Here is a 23,727-nt window from a genome sequence, read left to right as displayed (position 1 = left end):
AGTAGCAATAATTATATTTAAAAGCATGCTAATGTAATCTTAAGAGCCTGGCTTATTAGTACAAAGGCCATAGTTAACTCTCCATCTTCTGGATGGTGTTTCATCTTTGATTTTCTTCTCGGAGTAAATCTCAGCACATTTAATATTCAGTACAACAGTCTACTTTGGGATTTCTTGATGCTTTGGTATAGAAGACAACAATAAGCTCGTTGATGCTTTGAGTTGCTTTCTTAGCACTAAATTTATTTGCTGCCTTTCCCCCCCTCCCTTTAATTTAATTTTTAAGTAAGTCAGACTATTAACATTACTTTAATGTAGCTTTTATGTCTTATGAAAAAAAATGCTGCTGTAGTGCATAGATGTGCGTCAGCTGTGACTAAATGTTTTGATGTAGTCTTCTCAAAAGATAGACTAGAAGAGCTTTCCTTTGAAATATGTGAAGCAGTTTTAGACACAGCTTCTCAGATGGATCTAATTAGTCTTTCATACAGACTGGATGTCCGTTTGTTGCAGCTGAATTCTCATTTCATTCACCCATAACTAGAAACACCTCGCTTCAAACGTGTTTCTTCAAAGAAAGAAGGGTTTAAGGTTCTGTGTTTTACTGCTTTTTGATGTTGGTTTCCCTTTAACTGAGAAGACCTTATGTTTATACAACTGTTATTATTAAGAAAACATAGCTTTGTTCATGAGAGTTCATTCAGTATCAGTGTTGGCTATTGGTAGAAGTCGGAGATCTGTGGAATAGATCTTGCTATATTAGACTAGTGGGACATCTGTACGTCTGGCTATTAAGCTCATTGTTAGGGAAGATTTGAATGCAAGCAGGATGTTCTAATACAACCAGGGGACCTGGGTTGTGGGAGAACGAAAATGAAGATTAGAGGTACAAATGATCAGGTTTATCAATGGATAGCAGTCCTATTTATTATTTATATGCAGTAGTCAGCAAAGAGACATTGTACTCTGTACTGTTCCTCATTTGAGGCTACATTTACGTGGAACAGTTTAGTACAGTACAAAGGAACCTGTGCTAACCTAGTTTGAGCAGTGCTGCATTCTCGCAGATGAACTGCTCCTAGTTGAACCAACTTGTGTAGAGCTGGCATGCACAAATGCACGTGACACTGTGTTGTGCCATGTCATGGTACCCTTATGACAAAGAACAGTATGATAGCTGTAGTGATAAGGGTTTGAGTGAGCAGTGTAAAATATTCAGTGAATGATACTCAGATACTGCTGTGGTTGATACTTAAGGAAAAGGAGTGGAAGGAAGGCAAGGCGATAGATGGTCCACCTGTGTTTGTTTGCCACTGGCCGTTTTGCAGTTATGGTGTCCTTTAGACAAAGGAGAGTTAGTTTGCAGGAACAGGCTATGTGTGCTGGCTTTAGTCCTCTGCCTCCCAGCAATGTAGCTGAGCTGGTTTTGCCTCTCGATTGCCATTCACCTCTTCTGGTCTAAGTGTGCTGTGGTTGGCAGCCCAGCTGCTGGGTGACAACCAAATTGTCCTTGTCTGCCCAAGAGCTGAATGCAGGCACTACTTTCATTCTCTGTGCAACTTCTTATTTTCATAAAACTTAGAGATTTTAATGTGTTTGGTTAATTCTGACCAATGGGTTCAGAAATTGAGTATGTGGTTGGGATTTACAGGAGGGACTCACAAATATTGCATTTTCTTAACCCCTTTTTCACTCTTGAGGTCAGGCTGAAGATACTGTTATTGAAAGGGTTAAGACAGAGAACAAGATTTTTCTGAATGCAGGAGGAGGGCAAATATTTTAAATTATTAAAAGTTCATTGCATCACTATCTGTGGCTCATACAGAGAATAAAAGAGGAGCCTGATTTAGGTAGTCACAACCTATGTCAATGGTTTAGTTAATTTTCCAGAGAAAATCTACAGATTTCAAGGACATAGAATAAACTGAACTCAACTGGACACCAAAATAGACATATAGCTTCATAATGCTAGAATTATTTCAGGTAATAATGTGGGCACCAGTCTTTATTTCAAAGGTTGTTGTTGCTGTTCTAAAATCACTCACATTTAAGGAATGCCAGATGTCAGTTGTGCCTTTTGCAATAGAGTTAACTATCTGACTGAACGAACGCAGAATCCCTTTGCTGTTCAGTGTGTTATATGGTCCAGCTCTGGGTGTTTCCCATAGTTTGTGTAGTGATGAGGACTCTTGTCTATAGACCTGTGTTTAATTTGTTGTGGAAGTGTAAGTATGAGGAGAGGGTGAAGGAAGAGAAGGGTCAGTCTTGTCGATAGTGGAGCTGTTTATTGACTTCTATCTCTGTCTCTACTAAAGCATTTCAGAACTTCTACCCAAATCTTTGAAATGATACTTTGTTTAAATTCAAGTCAGTTTGATATGCTCTTCCTTCTCTAGGCCTCAAACTTTGCACTAGAGTCAGTCATGGAAACACTGAATACTTGCAGCTGCAGGGGAAGTCACTGCTATCAGAACATTTAAAGTTGCAAACCAAGTACTCTGCAGTATCAGGTTTCATGTGCCTCATGTGTTTAGTAGAGTCTTTAAAAATCTGTTGTTGTCTCACCTGTGCTAGATGGTGTGAGATGACGGGAATGTGGTGAAAATAAACTGATGTAATGTGAAGAAGTGAAATACTGTGTGCTGAGGGAGATGTAAGAAGGATGATGAAGAAAACAATACTGTCTGTGGACTAAGACTTGAGTAGCATGCAGTAAACCTACAGGAACAATTTGGAGGCTAGTGTCATTAATGAGTATTGCTCATTAATGTGCACACAGCATTTGAATCTGTTTAAAATATGTATGCAAATGAAGATGAAGCCAGGTAGTGCTTCATATCTCAAACTTCATCAGTTCTTAATATTCACATTCACATAAAGCTGTGTCTGAATTTATCAACTCTGTGTGTGAGAGAGAGAGCTCTCTATGTTTTTATGCTCATTGTCTGGCCAGTCTGAGTCTCCCCTTTGGACTTTCACATAATTTAGCAATCAGTCTTGGCTTTCTTCTACAGGACCTTCTCCCATGTAGCTGTGTGCTGCTCTGTAGGCCTCCAGGCTTTCATCCATGCATTGGTCCTTGTTTCCATTTTACTTTCCCAGAGCCTCAGTATTGTTTTTGCTAGTCCCATTTTTTCTACCTTACTATTTGTCTGGCTAATCCTTTTTCTGAAATAACTTTCTGATTCCTTAGATATTTCTGTCTTCCTTCATCCTATGCTTCTAGCCCCTTCTTCCCTGCACAGTCAGTGTGTGCTTCCATCTCTTTCATTCTCTTAATTAGGTTTCATGTGTTTCTGTTACCACCTCCGTTTCTATTTTCCATTTTTTTGTTTTCTTGCTCAGTGAGTGCCCCACACCTTACTGCTTGCTCCAGATTTTCCTCTTTATCTTTTTTTCACCTCCTTCACTGACACTTCCAATCTTTATTCTAGTCTGTCTTCTGTAGTCATGGGGCCCTCAGTTTTGTTGCTTGTGGGCTGTTTATAGTGAGTCTTCTTCCTTTGGTGCTTGGCCTTAGCAGGATTAAGCACTGAAACCACAGAGGTGGCGGTTTTATTAGGTTTATCCTTGACTTGGTATTCTGCAATCCAAACCCACAATTTCAGGGGAAACCATGTTCAGCCCTGGGTTGAGATGTGTTAAATACAATAAAGTGTTTTCTAGAAATGTAGCTGTGAAGTCTGGTGATCTACAGATATAGATAGGATTTGTATTTTGAAGAGCATAGACCTTGTCCAAAGTTACACAGTTTGCAGAAGGATGGTAGAGCTGCATTTCAAGAGTTTCAGTTCCCAGGCAGATTTTCAAGTCTCTGTTCCAAATCATAAAGGAGATGTTGCAGCCTTTCATAGAAAAGTCAAGAGAATTTAGTAACGTGGCCAAAAATGTATTCTTGTTCAGTGTCAGGAAGGGCTGCAGAGATCTCTCTGAAATTTCCCCTTTCTGAAATAACTTCAAAACAACTCTGCAGCCTAAATAGAGTTAATCTGAGTTGTAACTGCAGTGTGAGGATAGGAAGAGTTTGCCAACTCCAGCACTAAGGCTCTTCCCTTCCCCCTCATGCTGTAGCTCCCTATCCCAGACTCATGCCTTTTGGCAGGCTCTTCCTCTGCTTCTCTTGTGCTCCTTCTGTCTTCATTCCAACCTTGTCTTTCTGTTGTGGCTGCCCTCTTGTTTCCACCATCTAACCTCTATCAGCTGTTTCCTTTATTGCCGTAATCACTGTGTATTTTCACACAGTGACCTCTTTGTCACTGTTGGAGCAGCCCAGCTGTTTGATGCTAACAGACTAGTTTGCATGCACAGTTTATCCCGTTTTAATTTAATGTTTTCTCCTAGCTGATAGGAGAGTAGGGAAATAGTTTAATGAAAAGTTCCTATGGTTAAAGTAGCATCTTTATTTTGATGATGGTGAGCTTTTGCATATTGTTAATTTAAAACGAATATACTTTTGAGTAGTTTAGGGTCTTTTATATTAGTTTTATCATTTGCACTCTCAAAGGAAAGCTACATTGATGGTCAATTAGTATAATAGAATCATGGAATGGTTTGGGTCGGAAGGGATCATCTTTATAGATCATCTAGACCAACTCCCCTGCAATAAGCATTGACACCTTCCACTAGATTAGGTTGCTCAAAGCCCCAGCCAGCCAGACTACAGACATTTAATAGGCAATAAGCAAGAATGAAGGCAAATTTTGTTGTTTCAAGATAACGGCAGTAAATGAAGAGAAAGTTAGCAATAGACAGTAGGTCCAAATCTCAAGAAACTGGGAGCCTGGCCCTCCTTTGTGTAACAGTTAGACTGAGAACAAAACCAGCCAGAATAGAATGCAGCAGCAACTCTTTAAGATAAACCAGAGACAAATAGACCCTCTCCATTAGATAGCTAATGGATTTTTTTATGGCCTTGGCAAAGGAAAACTTTCTGAAATAGAGGAGTTAATAGGAATGGAGGGGAAAGGGCCAAGGGATGGTCATGGTCAGTTACAACCAGTATGTCAACCTACCCAGCCAAAGTCTGTGTTGGTTACATCTGCAATCCAAACTGAACCAAAGGTGATTTGAAATTGCTTAGGCTGACTCTGAAGAGTATGAATAGTCATTACTTGGTTGATTATAATTTATGTCACAAATCCCAATTCTCACTATACATGGTTTTGCTTTGTAAAAATGCTTGTAACAACTGAAGTGCTAGATGGCCTTAAGAATAGATGCTTTTAGGAGCATAACTGTATGAGGCCTTTTGAATCTGTTGAATATCCCAGGGTGTTCAGCCTCCTGAGCTGGAAGATAAGGATGGGAAGCAGAACAACTGCCCCACAATCCAGGAGGAAGTAATTAATGATCTGCTTCTTCACCTGCGCACAGACAAGTCTATGGGGCTTGATGAGATCCACCCTAGAGAGCTGAGGGAGCTGGCAGGGGAGCTTGCTAAGCCTCTCTCCACCGTTATCAACAATCCTGGTCAAGAGGGGAGGTCCCAGATGATTGGAGGCTGGCTAAGGTGACACCACCCCTCTGCAAGAAGGACAGGCAGGAGGATCTGGGGAGCTGCAGGCCTGTCAGCCTGGCCTTGGTACTGGGAAAGGTCATGTCAAGGCTCATTTTGAGTGAGTTCATATGTCAGGTGCAGGGCAGTCAGGCAATCAGGGCCAGCCAGCATGGGTTTATGAAAGGAAGATCTTGCTTGATCAACCTGATCTCTTACTAGGACCATGTGACCCGCCTGTTGAATGAGGAGAATGCTGTGGATGTTGTCTACCTAGCCTTTGGTAGGGCCTTTGGCACTGTCTCCCAATGCATTCTCCTGAAGAAGGTGGCAAATCATAGCATAGACAAGTGTACTCTTCACTGGGTAAAAAACTGGCTGGATGGCCAGGCCCAGGGAGTTGTGGTAAATGGGGAAAAGTCTAGCTTTGAGGGTAGGATGGCTCTGCAGAGAGATCTGGACAGGTTAGATTGGTGGGATGAGGTTTAACAAGACCAAGTGCCGAGTTCTGCACTTGGGTCGCAATAACCCCAAGCAACACTACAGGCTTGGGAAAAAAAAACAACAACCAAACAAAAAACAGTGTGTCCATCAGGAGTAGGGAAGTGACTGTGCCCCTGTACTTGGCCCTGGTGAGGCCGGCTCTGCAGAGAGATCTGGACAGGTTAGATTGGTGGGATGAGGTTTAACAAGACCAAGTGCCGAGTTCTGCACTTGGGTCGCAATAACCCCAAGCAACACTACAGGCTTGGGAAAAAAAAACAACAACCAAACAAAAAACAGTGTGTCCATCAGGAGTAGGGAAGTGACTGTGCCCCTGTACTTGGCCCTGGTGAGGCCACAGCCTGAGTACTATGTTCAGTTCTGGGCACCACAGTATAAGAAAGACATTGAGGTCCTGCAGTGTGTCCTGAGAAGAGCAATGAGGCTGGTGAGGGGTTTGGAGGGGGCCTGTCATACAAGGAGTGGCTGAGGGATCTGGGGTTGTTTAGTCTGGAGAAGGCTTAGGAGAGATCTTACTGCTCTATACAAGTACCTGAAGGGAGACTGTAGGGAGGCCAGTGGTGGTCTCTTCTCCCAAGTAACTAGTGATAAGACAAGAGGAAGTGGGTTTAAGTTGTGCCAGGGGAGGTTTAGGTTGGATATTAGGAAAACTTTCTTTACTGAACGAGTGGTGAGGCATTGAAACAGGCTGCCCAGGGTGGTGGTGGAGTTACCATCCCTGGAGGTGTTTCAGGAAATGTGTAGATGTGGCACTTCAGGACATGCTGTAGGCAGAGGTTGTGGGTTTTTTTGTGGGTGTTTTTAGTGGAGTGTGTGTGATTGTTTGGGTTTTTTTGTTGATGGTTGGACTCAGTGATGTCAGAGGTCCTTTCCAACCATGACGATTCTGTGATTCTGTGAACAATTCACATTCTCAACAGAAGCTGTTTCAATAGCTAAGGGTGTGCCCCAGAAAGTTCAACATTAGTAATGCTTTCCAGAATAGGTGGGAAATTATTTTGAAAACGGCAGTAGGAAGTATGTTCGATGTTACACATAACTCTGGCATCTCTCAGTCATTTGGAACTGTTAAACTGTTCTACTAGATCTGCTTAGACCTTTCTGTGGATATGTGCTCATTTGTTTTTTTTATTCTTCGGCTGAAATTTTTTTAATGGTTTCCATTAGTTTACAATTTTAACAAGTTCACTTCTGGTACAGTTAGCTGGAGTGATTAACAAATGTAATTCAGAGTATAGATTCTCATTTGGCCTTCTAGGTTGTATTGTGATGCATGCTTTCCTGGTTACCAGCATATATCAGTACTTAAAACTAGAATTTTAAAGCACATATGATTCATCCTTTCTAGATCAGAATTAAAAACAGCATTGGCTGACATGTTATTTCTTCAAAATCTGATAATAATGTTGTATTTTCTACCTCATTTGGCCTAATTATCTCTTTAAAATATTAAATCAAGAAATTATTTAATCCACATGACACTTTGAAGTTTTCAATTAAACTATTGTTGTGGTAGGTTGTTTTTTTTATTAAAACAACACTAGCCTGCATTGTGTTTGAACTGGGACATAGTGCTCTAGCAGTGCCTGTTAATTGGTGCCAGTACTGAAAAAAGCTCAATGCAAATTTTGCAATTTGGTTGTAAACCTAAGGAATGTTTGAAGAATAAATAAAAAGCACAGGTAACTTTGGGAACAATAATATTTAGATATAGCTTCATGACTTGGAATAATCTCTGAGTAGATGTTGCTATGCTAAAACTTCTTCCTGTTAAGTAATGACATTAAAAACTGATCTGTGCAAAGCACGTAGAAGATTAATTAACACTGGGAAGAAAAGAGATGTCTGAGCCTTTCACCTGTGAGGTACCCTTTATCTCCAGCTGAGTTTTCCAGCCTTTATTGCCATTTGTCATCTTCCCCAACAGGTATCTTGATTTTTATTTTTTTTTTTCCATGCTGCCCTTTATGCGTTGAATGACTCCCATAGTGCCAGTACCATGTGCTAGTCAGTTACCCTCTCCCACTGAAAGCTTTAAATATTTGTTTGGCTTAAGCAAAAAAATAGACACATTCATTTAATTGGTAATACTTCCTTTTAGAAACAATGAATGTAAGGGAAAATTAAGTGAAGGTAAAGTTTATATTCCTGAGTTTAAGGATATTGTAAATACAGAGTTTCTATTATAACACTTTTCATATAACTTATTTATGAAAAGTGTATTCATAATTTTTTTTATTAAAGCAAGCACACACAAGGAGAGTTCTACATGCAGCTTCAATATGACTTTACGGTGCACATCTGTGAGTGGTCTTTACCTGTGCAATAGCCATCTTGGTTTGTGACATTTGATTTGAAGAAATGAAATGGGTTATGTAGATAAGGACTCTTTTAATGGATGGTTTCCATATGTGGTGGTCATTAGGGCATGATTGAGTTGTCTGGTTTCTTTAAATATTGTCATACAATATTTTGCTGATGATAAAGACAGGTGATTTGCAAGAGAGGAATGGCAGGGATCTCTTTGTTCCAGTGTTACATGTTGTTTCTTCTTGTATGATTTTTACATGGATATCCACACTTTACATTTTTGGTATATGTGTTAAAGTGCACACTTGTATGATGTATTCATCCTTTAAAATAATATCTTATCACACTATTAAAAAACCATAGCATTATTACTGTTTTGTAGTATCTTAAATCTCTCAAACAGGGAGAACTATGATTTTTTGGTGTTCTTTTCTTTCTTCTTTCCCTGGTTTCACCTTTTGGCCTTTCTAAGGAAATATGTTTTGTGTAAACAGTCTCTTGGGTTTAGATAACCTTGAACTTAGTGCTGTAGGAATTCTGCCCTGTGTTGAGTGCCTTCCTTTAACTTATATGGAAACTTTATCATTAGCACAGTCTGCTGTGGAAAACTAGGATGTTTTTTCTCGTTGTGCCACTGTAAGGCATCTATATGTAAAATAGTATGGATAATCTCTGTTTGATTGCATGCATCCAAAGCTAAGAAATACTTGTTGGACTAATACTGATGGTTGAAGTAAGTCTAGGGATAATATAGAAAATTTCTTAATGTTCTGGGCTTGAGTTTTTTTTGTTTGTTTGTTTTTTTGTTTTGGTGTGGGTTTTTTTTTCTGTAAGTTTAAAGGTAATAATATGGTTTTATTAAATCCTGCAGTATGTTGCATGACAGGAAATGGGACTTTTATAGATGTGGGCTATTAACAGTTTAAATATCAGCTCTAATACGATTAAGTGACTTACTAGGATCATAGAAAGCTCAAATTCCTGCACTATTCCTGCAACTTCATGGTACATGCAGCTTTATAATTTTGTTACCCATTTTCCTGGAAACAGGTTTTAGTTGTGTGATAAGTATTTAAATGGTCTTTTAATTTGTCATTGTTTACTCTTTGGTAAAAGGATTCTAAGGACACTGCAGTCTTTCTCTTCTCACTGAGGAGCTGCTGTTTGGTACTTGTTCCTTCATGGATCAGAAGTGTTCCTTTCTTGTAGGAAAAGCCTGCCCGAAGTTTCTTAACACAGAAGAAAACTGTCTTTTTCCCTAAGTGCTTCAACATGTAAGGTCTTGTTGGAACTGTGTAATTCCATATTGAAGTGTATATACAATGCCTACCTTAGTTAAAACATGCATGAGGTACCATCTTTTTCAGTACTCCCCAAATTTCTGAATGACAATGAGAAGAAAGTACATTTTAGTATTTTAAATTGCTTGTAGGTAGTGTACTTCGCTGTATCCATGGCAAAGGTGAGACCCATCCTCATCACTGGAGGGGTTCTTCTGGTGGCTGGTGTCTGTCTGCCTAATGTCAGCATCCATACATCTCTCTGCATATATAAAAGCAACGAAGAGCACATCACACTTGATACCTCCTACTCTGGTCTGTCTTGTGCCCAGGGAATGGGAAGAAAAGGGCTCTGTCAGAGTAGGTGTAAGTTGAAAACTCCTCCCTTTCCTCTTCCAGCTTTCTTACTAGTGAGTTTATTGGAGATTTTTATTTATTTTTTTGCCATCTAGGTCTGATAGTGTAGTGAGTGTATAACAAGAGATGCCAACTTTTGCTGGGGACCCTGCCAGCAGGCAGCCTATGCAGAATGTGTGGTTCATGCCAGATCAGAAAGGGAGCTTTACCTGGTTTGGGTTGAAGGATACCACACTGTTACTATCAAGTCTCAAAATGTATTTTTGAGGGGAAGTATCCTCTTAATGTGATTGAAAACACAGCAGCAGCATTGGTGTACATGACACAGTCATGTCCTTGCAAGGACACATGGTACCTTCTCTTAGAGAGAAGTCCTTGCCTGTGAACTATTCCCACCAGAAGCAGGCAGACCTCTCAGTCCAGCATCCATTTGGCCTGGGAAGCTGGATTAAGGGGACTTGTACTGTGTTGTGGCTGCATTCAGGAAGCTCTTAAGCCTTTGGAAGCTTGTCAAAAGAGAGAGTGCTTTGTTTCAAGGAGCATGGAGGGTTGGCAGACTCCTTCACTGCAAGTGGTATTGTGACTGTAAAAGTTACTGTTAAAGCATTTGCTGTCAAAATAAAAGAAACTGATTTTATTTCTAATAGGAGATCTGACCAATGGAGTAAAAATTTACTCTTTGACAATAGGGACACTGTCTTTTCCTGTCCCTATAACTGCTGTAATTCTAGCAACAACTCCCAAGACCAACAAATGTTTTCTCCTAAAACTGCAACTGTAGTTTTGTGACTGCCTAAACTAAAAGTAGAACTAAACCTACTCTAGCTTATATCCCAGCAGGTATCTTGTTGATGCAAGTCTCATTTCAACTGTATTTGACTGCGTCAGTCCTACAGAGAGCAAACTCAATAAAACATAGATTCTTTTTTAGGCCTGTAACAAAGCACTATTCTTCTTAAGAAAAAAAAAAAAAATAATGAAAGGGTGTGTTTTGCCATACAGAGTTTGCAATTACATAAAAAGATTGATTATTTCCAAATAGTCCTCATTTCCTCACGTCAATGTCACAGCAACAGGTGAACTAAAAGCATTTAAGCCGTTGATATGATTCTGTCTTTACATTCTCCTAATTCACAGCTGGCTTAACTTGTTGAGTAAAGTTCTTCAGACCTCTGTTTTCTGCCTAGTTGAGCTGCTGTAGCTAGCATTTCTCTGCTTCTGAAGGCAAAAGGTTGCTTTCTACCTATTGTAATGGTAAGGAGGATTTTGCACGTTTGAGCTTTATTAACAGAACTAATGCCTTCAGAATATGTATCTGTACTGAAAGTATATCCAGTTTTTATTATTTTTAAGACAGTTCTGCTATTTTTTGTCTGGAAACAAAATGCACGAAGAAAAACTGGCACATATTTTATATGAAATGTAATACCAATGTATCTGTTGTGATTTTTTTCTAACTAGCAAGTAGTGTAATGTGTTGAAACCTTGAAAGAATTTGAGAATTTTGAGATCTTTCTTTGTTTTATATTATTTGGCTATGCAGAGAAAAAATGTATGAGAAGTTTCTATTGCAAGGTGGCAGAAGTTCTTTGTATCAGAAGATACTGATGTCCAGAGCCTCACTCTTAATGGCACCAAGGCTAATTCAATCCAAACAGTCCCCACTTCATGGGCAGGAAGATACTAGATTCCTATAAAAAGATGTGCAAAGCTACAAAATGATAAAATATTTCAGTTTTTAACAAACAGGAGATATGTAAACTTAATGCACTAACTGGTAGCTTCTTGCATAGAAAGTTTGTCACACTCCAGGGATTTTGAGAGTTTCTTTTCATTAATCATATAGTTCTGAATATTCATTTTTCCCAGTCCTACTTGCCATTACTATCATTAGACACCACCTTTGTTGTGGTTGTAACAAGGAAAACTCCCTACAGTGAAGATCAGTGCACAGCCAGATAATTACATTTTATATGTATGTTAACAAGCTATGATTGTTTTTGTAGTCAGTTGGTGCTGTAATGCAAAATAGAGGGCAGATTTTAAACTGTCTTTGTGGAGAAAGTGAACATAATTCTATGTTGAGAGCACAACAACAGTAAACCCAAATGATGGCTGCTCTAGCTCATTGGGTGTCACAGAATGAGCCTGTCTGAATTCAATTTTCATAGAATTATTATTCAGGAATGTGCCAACAAATTTTATTACTAATGAGAAAATCAATACATAAAATGTATCTGTTTTACTTTATTGTGTAATCATTTTGTAGTTATAAAAATTCAGTGTTGAAATTTTAGCATTTCATTATACATTTAGGGCTTTGGCAGCTGGTCTTGTTGATTGTTTTTGGTATTTTGACCTTTCCTAGATACTTCACCTGTAAACTGGCAAAGGTGTGTATGTGTGTCAGTCTTCATGGCTGGTAGCAATGAGTAGAATTGATTTGAGAACTCATGTAGATGGGTATACAGAAAAGTTTTGTTTCCTGGGTTTTCATAATAGTATAAAAAATAGACTTTCTTGTCAACCTCAGTTGTTTGTGCTGAAGGATTTTTATTGTCAGTTATTGTTTCTTATTATAAATTAATAAGCTTAGGGATACTTAAGTTTTCCATTCTACCATCCATTGACTAGAAAGATAACAGTTTCCATTTACTTGTCACAAATTACACTCTTCAGCTTCTCCAGTCCCAAGTGCAGAGGCACATGGCCTATTTTAATGAAAATAACCCTGGCAAGTAAAATAAAAGGTAAGGAAACCTAAAACCTAGATTTTGGATCTTTTTCCCTTAGTGAAGTATTTTCCAGTTTTCCTTAAAGAAAGAACATTTGACTGTCCCCAGCTGGTAGCTGGTACAGAGGGAGGATGGTTGAGCTTACTTCTCTAAACTTGTCCAGTATTGCCTTAATCTTAGGTGACAGTGTGATGAGAAACACCAGAAATTATTCACTGTGCATATCAAAGAACCAGCCTAGGTCTGTAGAACTTAGTGTTTCGTGCAGGTGGCATGTTGATCTGTAATTCCTGAGGTGGCTTCATCAAAATCCAGGATTAAAACCCTGAATGTATCTGAAAGACTTCAGGTGCTTTATAATTTTTGGCAGTAAAACTGTGTAGAGGGTTTGTACTTGCACATGCCTGGAATTCCCAGTGTATTCCCCGAGCTGAAGTGTTGGCATCACTTCTTGCCTGTTGCTGTTGACGTGGATGGTTTGGGTGTTTCTGCACCTGCCTCCTTGGAAGGTCGTACATGGGCAGTGCCACCTATGGACTGACAAGCAGTATTAGCATAGAGTTCAGCATGAGAGCTGGCAGCCACTCTGCCTTCTGCTGGTCTCATGTAGTCGGGAGCAATTGAAGCCCTTCTTTTGTTGAAGCTCTACTGGTGCAGTGAGGAATACAAGGTTTACAAGGCCAGAGACCACATGCCTGAAGAGGCACATAGTTGCAGGCAGGCTGTGAGGCTGGAAGAAAAGGAGCCTCTGGGTTCTACTTCTGGGACTGCTGAGAGGTTTTATCTAGTGGCTGGTTTTTACGCATCTGAGTAAACACAATATTTAATTTAGGTCATATGATCTTGCAGTGAGTAGTATGGTAGGTAAAATATTTTTGAGGGGTTTATATACTTGGTATTGCTGTTAATTTATGAAGAGAAAACTTGCACATGTTTAGCATTAAATTTTAAGGGTTGTGTGAACTAATAACAATTCTTTTTCCTTAAAAAATAAATATAGCATCTATTTAAAAGATAACTTACAGTTTATATCAGCTAAAATCAGCTGCCTCACTAATTGCAGTCTTTCCAGTTCTAAAGGGACCATCCTTTCTGTAGAGGGATGCATAATGTAGGATAGGTTGTTTCTCTGGACATTTATTCCACACAAAACAGTTCCTGGAGAGGTTTTCTATTTCTTATTTAGCAGCAGTGAAAATCAGAATTATTCTATTTACTTGGCCTGCCACTATGAGAAAGAGTGATTCTTTGGACTGTGAGGAGGAAGTGTTTGTTTTCTCTGGCTGCTTCTTGCATATGCTGCTCCAATTATAATTCAATATGAATATTTACTGATAAAATGGAGCGTTTTTCAAGTTCAGCTAAATTAGTTTTTAAGATCCAAGACACAGGCATAGGGAACTCCTCTTGTGTTTTGTATAATGCTATTCATTATATAGAACTAATAGAGTAGCCAATCAATAAAATATCACCATGTACGCCAGACAAACATTATAGCTGTAAATTCTTCATCAGGAAGAATCTGTAAGGGAAAAAAGGAAACAAAAAGCTAGATCAAAAGCAATGTGATTGGGATTTAGTGTGGAGAAGATGAAAGGGAAGGAAATGAACAATAGGGTTGATGTAAGTGGAGGATTAAGTAAAGCAGAAGCAATCATTTTTTATGGGACAGATGAAAAGAAATTGAGAATAATTGTTACGCGAGGTGCAAGTAGTGGCAAGTTGAAAATGACATGTATTTAATGGCTGTATGAAAACTAGGGCTTGTCTGTGATTTGTGCTATCACTCATTTCCAAGAAGTAGCTTCCTAATAGCTCTTGTAGTATCGTGTGTCGTTCTATCAATGGCATTCACAAAAGCTTATTGGATTCTTTTGGAAGGTAAAGTGCCATGCTAGCATCATTCAACATTGTTTAGCTCTGGATAACAATTTTATTTAAAGTATTTGAAGCCATCCAAATCTTCCATTCACATCTGCTGACCCCTTTGCACAGGCAACACTAGGTTAACTAGCTTACTTAAAGGAGTGTCTACTGACACAGCTCATTACTTGCTACAGCTGGTAACATGCAATGGGAAGTTCTGCAACTTTGAAAGTTCCTAAAATACAGGATAAACTGGAATTATTGTTAGTGTGAAATTGTACCTGCTTTTAAGCATGCTGAATGCTATTAATAATGCTTTAGGATTAAGGAATCTCTTAAGAATTAAGGATTTTGTCTTCCAAAACCATGGGTAAGACTGATGCACAGCATCCCTGTCTACTATGTAGGAAGCTTTCTTTTCATGTTAGACAGAGCCCAGCCAGGTTTACTGGGCTCAAGAATTGGGCCCTTGTTTAGAGAAAAGGAGGAAAAACGTTAGTATCTCTGGGGATTGCTAGGGCTTGGGATATGGAAGCATTATGGTCCACAGGTAAAATTCCCACATTTTCCTGTCTTTGTAATTTTGCTGATGTTTTGTAGCTGCACTGGAGAATACGAAATGATGGCTATTACCTTAAGTTTTTAGAAAAAGGTGATAAAAAAATGGAGTTTTCTGAGAGGTACCAAAATGTGTTTAGAGATGGCACCACAGTACAATTCTATGAAAGAGAAGTCTTTTGTGACAAAACTTTGAAAAAAGAAGTCTGTACATTTCCCATGGTATTTACACCAGCAAAAGCAATTGAAAATGAAGTGTCAGGCTGGCCCTTGCGTTGCTGCCTGAGAAGCAGATCTCATGATTGTTTTGTAATCTCCAGGAGTTTTCTTCTAAGTATCTATTTGATATCTAAGTCTTATCTCCAGAATTTGTGGTGTTGTAAATATGCAGCTTAATATGTGATGTCTGCATGTTTTATTTAGGACAGTGTAAAAATTATTCTGTTCTTGTTGACAACTGTTACAAAGATGTATATTTTTTATTTGCCCAAAGTCTGAATATTTATAGGTGATCAAAATAAGGAGGCTGTTTAGCAGGTGCTGACTGCAATTTTGTAGTTACAGTATCATAATCACTTCATGAGGAAATTGTCTTTGTTTAATGCTAAAGGATGTAGGTGATCTGTCTCTAATGCCAAATTCTTTCAGGGTGTGCACTTCACTTTTTCCCTTACATTTACGTAGATCGGAAAACTGAATGTTCCAAACAACTTGTGGAACAGTTTCCATATCAGTTTTTATGTGCTAAAAATGTAATTAAGATTGTCCAACCCAAAACATAAAAAAATAACTCGAATTCAACTTATATGGCATTTTTGAAGAAAATATTTTTTCTTACTGAATTGGTTCAATTAGCGCAGAGAATTTGGGCTTACTCTGGTAAAAAGTCAGTATCAAGCCATTATCACCTATTGAAGTGTGAGTAGCTGGAGCCATGAGGGAAGGCTAAATTTGAAGAGGAGTATTCACAAACAGTACTTTTATACCTTTTGAGAGAGTTAATGGTAATCAGTTTATTAACATAAACAATGCAATCCCATTAACTGCTAAGGTAAATAGCATTAGATGTAAACATCTTTTTTACATTGCTATATAACTTAATTTGTTCTGCTTATGGAAATGTTTTAAATCTTTGTAGTATTCTTTTCTGTAAGTGGCCTGTGACTCTTGTGAGATCTTGTCTTCTCCCTGCTGCATCGCCCTTGCATCCTTATCTCTTGTGCACTGGCTTGTGTTCTTCCCTTTTCTGTTTATCACTGACACCTCTGGAGTAGTGACATTCTTACTGCCTTTTCTGGGCTTATTGTAAAATCTAGAGGAGGGTTTCTAAAGAGATAATATGTCTACTATTACTCCTGGTAATTCCTTACACTTCTTTCTTTTCCCTGCAAGATGGCTGATGTGTTTTGATAAAAATGAGTATTGTTGTCTTACTGCTGGTCGTACATGCCCAAGAGAGATGATTCAAGTGTGTGGTTGGTTAGCAAGGAGTGATGGATGGGATTTGGGAAGCATCTGATTCTGCTGTTAATTCTGATCATCATCTTGAAAGTCATCAGTGAAAGCAATTGCTTTGATTTGAAAGTTATTAAGCTTGGAAACTAACCAAACAATGGAAATAGGTTTACAGGTAATTTTTACTGCATCAAGTCTCTTCTTCCTCAATGCTTATTTTTATTTAAAAAATTAAAGTATTTTTTTAATCTGCTGACTCTAAGAAGGATACAGTTTCCTACAACTGGTATTTTTCTTTTACTTGGGAAACCACACACCTACTCTAGCTGCTACCATTTTGGTTTTTTCCTTACTCCAGTGGATTGATAACAGCATTGAGAAGTGTTGCTTTGGCTGTCTGATTGGAGGGCACACATTGGATCATAGATGATATAAAAATAGATTTGGCTTTAAAAATGAGCAGGTTTGATTCTGTGATACACTTTTTGTCCTGAAGCATCTGGGGCAATTTGGGGAAGATATGCAATAGGAGATATTTTTCATGTAAAGCTTTTAGTTTAAGTGTTGAATAACCTTGGGCTGGGGATATCCAAAGGAGTAGTGCTGACCTATATCCTGTTGTGACAGCTGAGAGCAGCAGGTTGGAACTGCTGGATGAAATCCATATCCAGTTGCCCACTGTACTTTCTTCTTGTCACTACACAATGTCAAATCAAAGACATTGTTTTACTTTTATTTATTTATTTTTAAGCTGTTGCTTATTGTAGCTGTTCACTAATTCAAAGAGAAGAAGGCCTAGGGGCCACAGTAGTATGATGGGAAAAGTAATTTAAGTCAGTGGAAGACGCTGTCCTGTGTGACCACCTCCGTAATTAGGCTGAGGTAGAGTGTGACTTCCACGTGTAATAAAGTGATGCTTTTCTTTCTCATTAGCCATTTTGAAGCCTGCTGATTTTGTTGAATTTCAATTATCAATTTGTAAATGGTATGTGAAATAAACACTTTTCAGTTGATGGTTATGGTTCTCATGATTTCAGATGCTCTTCAGATTGTTTTGTTTAGACGAGATGTGGAAGTCTATGTAATGCATAATTCTCAGTTTAGAAAGGAGACCAGTAGAAAAAATTATTTATTTTTTAAATGCTGGGGATATGTGTGCATATGTTGGTCTGCCTGTCTTTTTTATTCTTCAAGTAGTCTTTTAAAAATAATCTTCCTGATTTATATTCTCTGATGATAACTTTTCAAATAGATATCTGGGTGGGGGTATTGGGAGCTCCTTGATAGCCACTATTAATTCCCACCCCTCTCTTCCAGTTAAGGAAACAAAAATTAAGAGACTTGAGAGTTATGTATGACTTGTCAGCAGCACTTTGGCAGTCAAGGCAGAATTCATTAATTCTTGTCTCTAAGCTGGAGATCCAGCTTTTTGTGATATGGTCTCTCTATGTTAAAATAAATAAATAAATAACCTGTTCTTATCTTGTGTATCCTTATTGCATAACTTTCATTAATTGATTATACATATTAGATTAATGCTTTAAAAAACAAATACATTCAAAACCATATTTTTTTGTCTAAAATGGTAGCATGAATTTCAGTCTGTCATGTTTTGTAGTGACACTTTGGTATAATAATATAATTTTACTCTGAGAATTTATACTGTCAAGTGGGATAGGGCTTGGGATCCCTGTGTGCCTCTGAAGAGGACTAATGGAAACTCTGCAGATGAAAGTCCTTTAGGAGTCAGGCTTGCTTAGTCATTTCAGTATATAGGCATGAATCATGACTCAAAAGCTACTAAACCAGCAGTGTCTACCTTTTCACTATTTATTTTACCAGTGTATTTATAACTCTGAGCAAAATGCTCTCAATGACCTTGATTCTGTCATTGGGCTCTATGCTAGACCCCTTTTCAAGACAGAAAACAAGAATATCCCAAACACATTATCTTGTTGGCCAGGGAAAGCTGGAGTGCAATGCAACTTTGAAAGTGCCCTGTATGCACATAACAGTAGCAACACTGTTGGAACCACCTGCACAATTTTCTAACCATCGAGGAGCAATCCCTGTAGCCAGGTTGGAGAATATCTAGCTAGGCAGAGCCAGGGCACCCTAGGTAAAACATCTGGAAAAGGAGAGCAAGGCATGTTCTTTCTTCTCCTCATCCTTTAACGATAGACACCCATGTTCCTCCAGCCAGCTGTGCTTTTCCCATCTGAACTATTGCCAGCAAACGTCAATGATTTTTAATAGCTGATTTATTTTCTTACTGTATCTTTCACTTTTTTCTTCTTCTTTTTTTTTTTTTTTTTTTTTAGCTTATTGGACTCTGACAGGTTACACATATAAGAGGTCATGTTAGTAATGACTTGACAAAGAAAACTGAAGTAATAAAACCAAGCATTTGCCACAGTGGAACATTTTTGCTGTGTACAGACTACTGGGTTTTACAGAGAGGATCACTTCCCTGGTGAATGCTCAAAGAAAGCACTTGCTGATTAGAGGTGATGAAGGCCATTGCTTCTCTCTCTTGTTTTGATTTTGCTTGTTAAGCTGAGGGGCTGGTGCCTGTTGTGTGGCTCCTCTCCTTGGTCTCTAGGTTGGCATGTGCTCATTTCTAAACTGAGATATACCAAAGCAGCTAATGCTGATTTGCAACTATGTGTGCTACTTAAAAAAAAAAAAGAGAATTTGAATGCATACATGTGTTTGCTTTATTCTAATGGTTATGAGCTACTTGCTCTTCTTGTGATTAAGGCCTGTCCATTTTATGAATGTGCTTAATACTTTGGAAACTTGAAAGAAATCATGGCACCCCACACAATATCAAAATGTACATTTGAAGTAAAAGCCCAGCAATTCAGATCTTTTGGTCTTGTTCATAGCAGGTAAAAGGCTGCCTTGATGACACTTGGAGCAAATGAATTTCTCTCCTGCAGTCATGCACTGAATAAATTGCTTGATCTAGTTTGGTACAGAAGGACATGATCTATAAATAGTTAACAGAGCTTTCTTCAGGACAAGTGATCTATAGATTGGAACTCTCTCTTGGGGTCTTTTAAAAAAAAGTAAGTGCTGGTATGAACAAAAGGAAAGTTTGTTTAAAAAAAAAAAAAAAAAAGAGGCCTTTTTAATGAGATTTAAACTCACATACTTTAACTTCCTTTTGAAAGCATCTGGCCACTGCTTCAAAAGTCCAAAAAGCCAACCTTACTGTCCCTGAAAAGAAGATAAAAGGTCAGTCTGTTAACCTATTGTGAATGTATTGTCAATAACTACAAGCTATAGATGTAAGCTAAAACAACTGGTTAATTTGAATCAAAGAAATTACTGTCATATAAGCATCAGTGAAATCAGTTTTTGTTTGAAAGCCACTGTTTTGGTCCTAAGGGTACTTCTTTTTATGACATTTTAATGAGTTTGTCGATACACTGCACTATTGACCACAGGGTCTCTCTGTCCTCTTTGCTCTTTCAAGCACTTTTTTGGCAGCTAGTCTTGCAGGGTTTTAGATCATTGCTAACTGTGATAAGCAAAACTTTCAAGACATTGTAGTGTGCTAAGGAAGCGTCATCCATCTACCAAGTTCCTTCATGTGACTTTCTCCTAAAAAAAGCCACAAAAAAGTTATCTATGGAAAAAAAAAGAAAAAAAAAGAAGAAGCCTTCCTTTTTATGGAATTCTCAGCCTTGATTCTTTTTCACTGAGATGAGGCCAGTCATCTTGAAAGTGGCGTCAATGTGGATTTCCCTGAAAAAGCCTGTGGGAATTATGTGTGTAAAATTGGGGCTTTAGTGACAGTGTGGTGTGAAGGGCAGGGTGGTGATGGCAGCAAAAAGACATGGTGGTGCGTGATGTTGGTGTGGATGTTAAGCCTGTCAGTGTTTTCAGATATGTGCTAGTGTGTATATGCCTTACAGCTAGCACAAAGACCAGCACCAGCAAGTCAGTTGTGTGCAGATGTCACCAGGTAGAGCTTAAGAAGCAGACGTAAGATTGTTAGTGCCTGGGAGTGAGAAGGATCCTTCACCAGAGTGAGGAGAAGATCGTATGTGTTTATAGATTTGCTGTGGGGTTTTGGAGAGGAAATTGTTCTGTGCATACAGAGAAGCTGAAAGCCAGGTATCCAGGCTGTGAAATCACTTGGGCAGGTGAAGGCTACTGACTTGATAAATTTCAAACATGTAAAATAACATGGTAGGAGTACGTTACAGACTGCTTGGTCTAGGTGAGGAGGTAGACTAAGATGTCTATAAACAACCGGAGGAAATCTGTGTGTCCTCATAGGGGACTGTGACATTGTCTAGAAGGGCAACGTGGTGAGTTGCAAGGAGGAAGATTTCTGCAGGGTGTTTGAGATAATTGGTTGACACTGGTAATGGATGAGTGAACTGGTGTTGACACAGTGGGATCTGCTATTCACTATTAAGGAAGAACCAATTGAAGACTTGATAATCAACGACAGCCTTTGCTGTGGCAACCATGAAATAAATGGCTGGCCTTCAGGATCCTGAAGGGTGTAAGGAACAAGATTAGCAGGGTACAGATGCCAAACTTCAGGCTAGTGGACTTCAATGCAGCAGGTAGGGGAAGTTTAATGGGAGACAGCTCTAAAGAGTTTAAGAGCTTAGAAAAATTGACCGGTCTTTAAGGACGCAGTCCTCCAAGTGCAAGAATGCTCAGGAAACTAAGCACTTTCATGGATAAAACTGCTTTTATTAAGAACACATATAATGGCAGAGCTCCAGTGCAAAAAGACCGCATTTTAGAGGTGGAATCAGGGACAGGATACAAAGGAGGAATTTAGAAAAATTGTCTGGGCTCGGAGGGGTACTGTTAGGAAAGCCAAAGCTTACCTTGACAGTTGCAAGGAATGTTAGGAACAACAAGAAGAGCTTCTACTGGTGCATTAGTAATGAAAAGCTGAAAAGGGAAAATGCTGCATCAACAAAGGGTTCATAAATTACTTGGTAACAGCAGACATAGATAAGCTTGAGATGACTAATGACTTCTTTGTCTTCACCAACAAGGTCTCCCAGCTCTCTCTTATTAGTGGAAGAGTTCATGAAGGAGGCAGATGTAGATCAAATCAACAACTAGGAGAATTCAACACATGAAAATCCATGGGACCAGACAGACTGCATCCAAAGTGCTAAGAGAGCTGATTGATGTGGTAGCAAGACTGTACTCTGTATCTTTGAAAGGTCATAAAGATTGAAGGAGGTCCCTCATTACTAGAGGAAAGCAAATGTTGCACCAGTCTTCAGAAAAGGCCAAAGCAAGCCCCATGAAACTTCAGCCTGGTCAGCCAGGGAAGTTCAACCAAGCCCTGGGAAGTTCATAAAGTGAGTCTGCTTGGTGCACATAAAGAAGGTGGTAGGGAACAGTCAGCATGAATTTACTGACGGTTGATAAACTTGCCAACCTTTTATTTAAAATTGTCAGGATTTGTAGACTAGAGGAGAGCAGTGAATGTCTTTTACCTTGATTTGTTAAGACTTCTGACACTATCTCTCACAATAAGATAGATAAAAAGCCAGTAGAGTGTTCAGACTCTGTGTCATGGGTAATGGATTGTACTCTACTTAGAGGTCACCAAGGGTCTGTAAGTGTCTGTAATGGTGACCAGTTCTGTTCAACAAGCTTACCAGTGATCTGGAGGAGGCAATGGGAGTGCACATTCATAAAATTTACAGACGACATAGAACTGGGGAAGCTACTCAATACAGTCAAGGGCAATGCTGCCACCCTGTGGGACCTAGACAGGTAAGAGGAACTGGCTAATGGGAACTTTTTATAACTAAACAAAGTCAATGTCTTCTTGTGGAACAGTATCAAGACCTGGTCTGAGTTTTGTGTATAGGGGGTTAACCATTTCCCTCTATCAGCAGACTATACTTTTGTTAACAGAGCACAGGATGCTTTTAGCCATCTCTGTTGCTGACTCATTCATGTCCAGCTGACATATACATCCACATCTCCAAGTCCTTCTCCATAGTGCTGCTCCCCAGCCAGTCAGGTCCCAGGCTGTATTGTTCCAATGAGCTCTTGCTTCCTACATCCTGCACTTGAAAATGTGTTTTGAAATTTCATGAAGTTTCTATTAGCCACTTCCTCTTGCCTGTCTAAACCTGCCCTGAATGGCAGCCCTGCCTTAGAATGTATTAACTGTTTGCCCCAGTTTTGTGCCATCTGTAAACTTGACAAGAGTCTCTTCCAGGACATCACCCTGAAAAATGTCAAACACTTTATGGGTATTCAGACCTAAGGCATTGACAAATATGGTCCAAAGAAAAGGAGAAAAGCCATATACAAGAAGAAGGAGCTTAACTAATAAGAGTTGCCCACATGGGAAATCTCTATGGGTTTCTTTGTGTTTATGAATTACAACATGGGAAGTACTATTTGGTTGCTACTATTTCCAAATGTGGCAGATATAACTCCCTTTTTATTCAAGGTACTTAAAGGCAGTGTGTGGGAGCTTGAGAAAATTGTGTAGGAAGACACAGTAATTGCTAAGACAACTCTGCAAAAGACCACAAATCCTTGCAGCCTCCAGATGGCTGGTAATTTTCATGATAAGGAAGTGTGTTGTGGTTATTAGCTTTGGGAATATACAGAGAGATGCAAGATAGTGTTTGATCACTCCTGCTGACTGGGAAGAAGGTGTTTTATACATTGAGAACTAGCAAAATATTTTACAAAATGTCTGGAGTTTCATATGTTATGCTTCTAAAGGAAGCCTTTAGCCTCATCAACCCCATAAAGACTTTGTTTTCATTCCTAAGACTACATGGGACTGCAAAAAGTAAGAGACAATAGCTTTGGCACAGGACAGTTTTCACATGCCTTTTCTGTTCTAGGTGCTTCTCTATTAGCTGGACAGAGATTAGAGGAGAATTTCAGGAATTCTGTGAAAACCATTTGGGAACCAAAACCAGTTTTTGTTCAACTCAGTTTGGCTTAGTGTGAGGTCACTGCAGACTGGTACTGGATACTGCTGCCTGCAGCTGGACCTACTTTCTATTGCCACACTGTGCTACGAGTCCTCTGCCCATCCCCTCTTCTGCACAAGAAGCAATGCTTAGCCATTACCTGTCTCTTGAAAATGAAGAGAATTTCCTTGCTATTTTGACACAAGTGGTGGGTGGTGTTTAGCAGGAAT

General features: G+C 39.0%; 2 protein-coding genes across 2 annotated transcripts in view; both read left to right on the top strand.

Annotated features, from left to right (window-relative positions):
- The window catches only part of PCCA (propionyl CoA carboxylase, alpha polypeptide), a 321,407-nt gene that overhangs the window by 221,653 nt on the left and 76,027 nt on the right, over positions 1-23,727 (top strand). The window lies entirely within an intron of this gene.
- Positions 20,404-20,727, top strand: LOC104389000 (14 kDa phosphohistidine phosphatase-like). The gene is given in 1 exon segment (XM_009997941.1): positions 20,404-20,727. A coding segment is annotated over 1 exon segment (324 nt).

This window comes from Chaetura pelagica, unplaced genomic scaffold (genome assembly GCF_000747805.2).
Source record: "Chaetura pelagica isolate M959 unplaced genomic scaffold, ChaPel_1.0 scaffold123, whole genome shotgun sequence".
Classification (NCBI taxonomy): Eukaryota; Metazoa; Chordata; class Aves; order Apodiformes; family Apodidae; genus Chaetura; species Chaetura pelagica.
The sequence above is the reverse complement of the archived record's forward strand: the minus strand, read 5'-3'. Positions and strand labels throughout refer to the sequence as shown.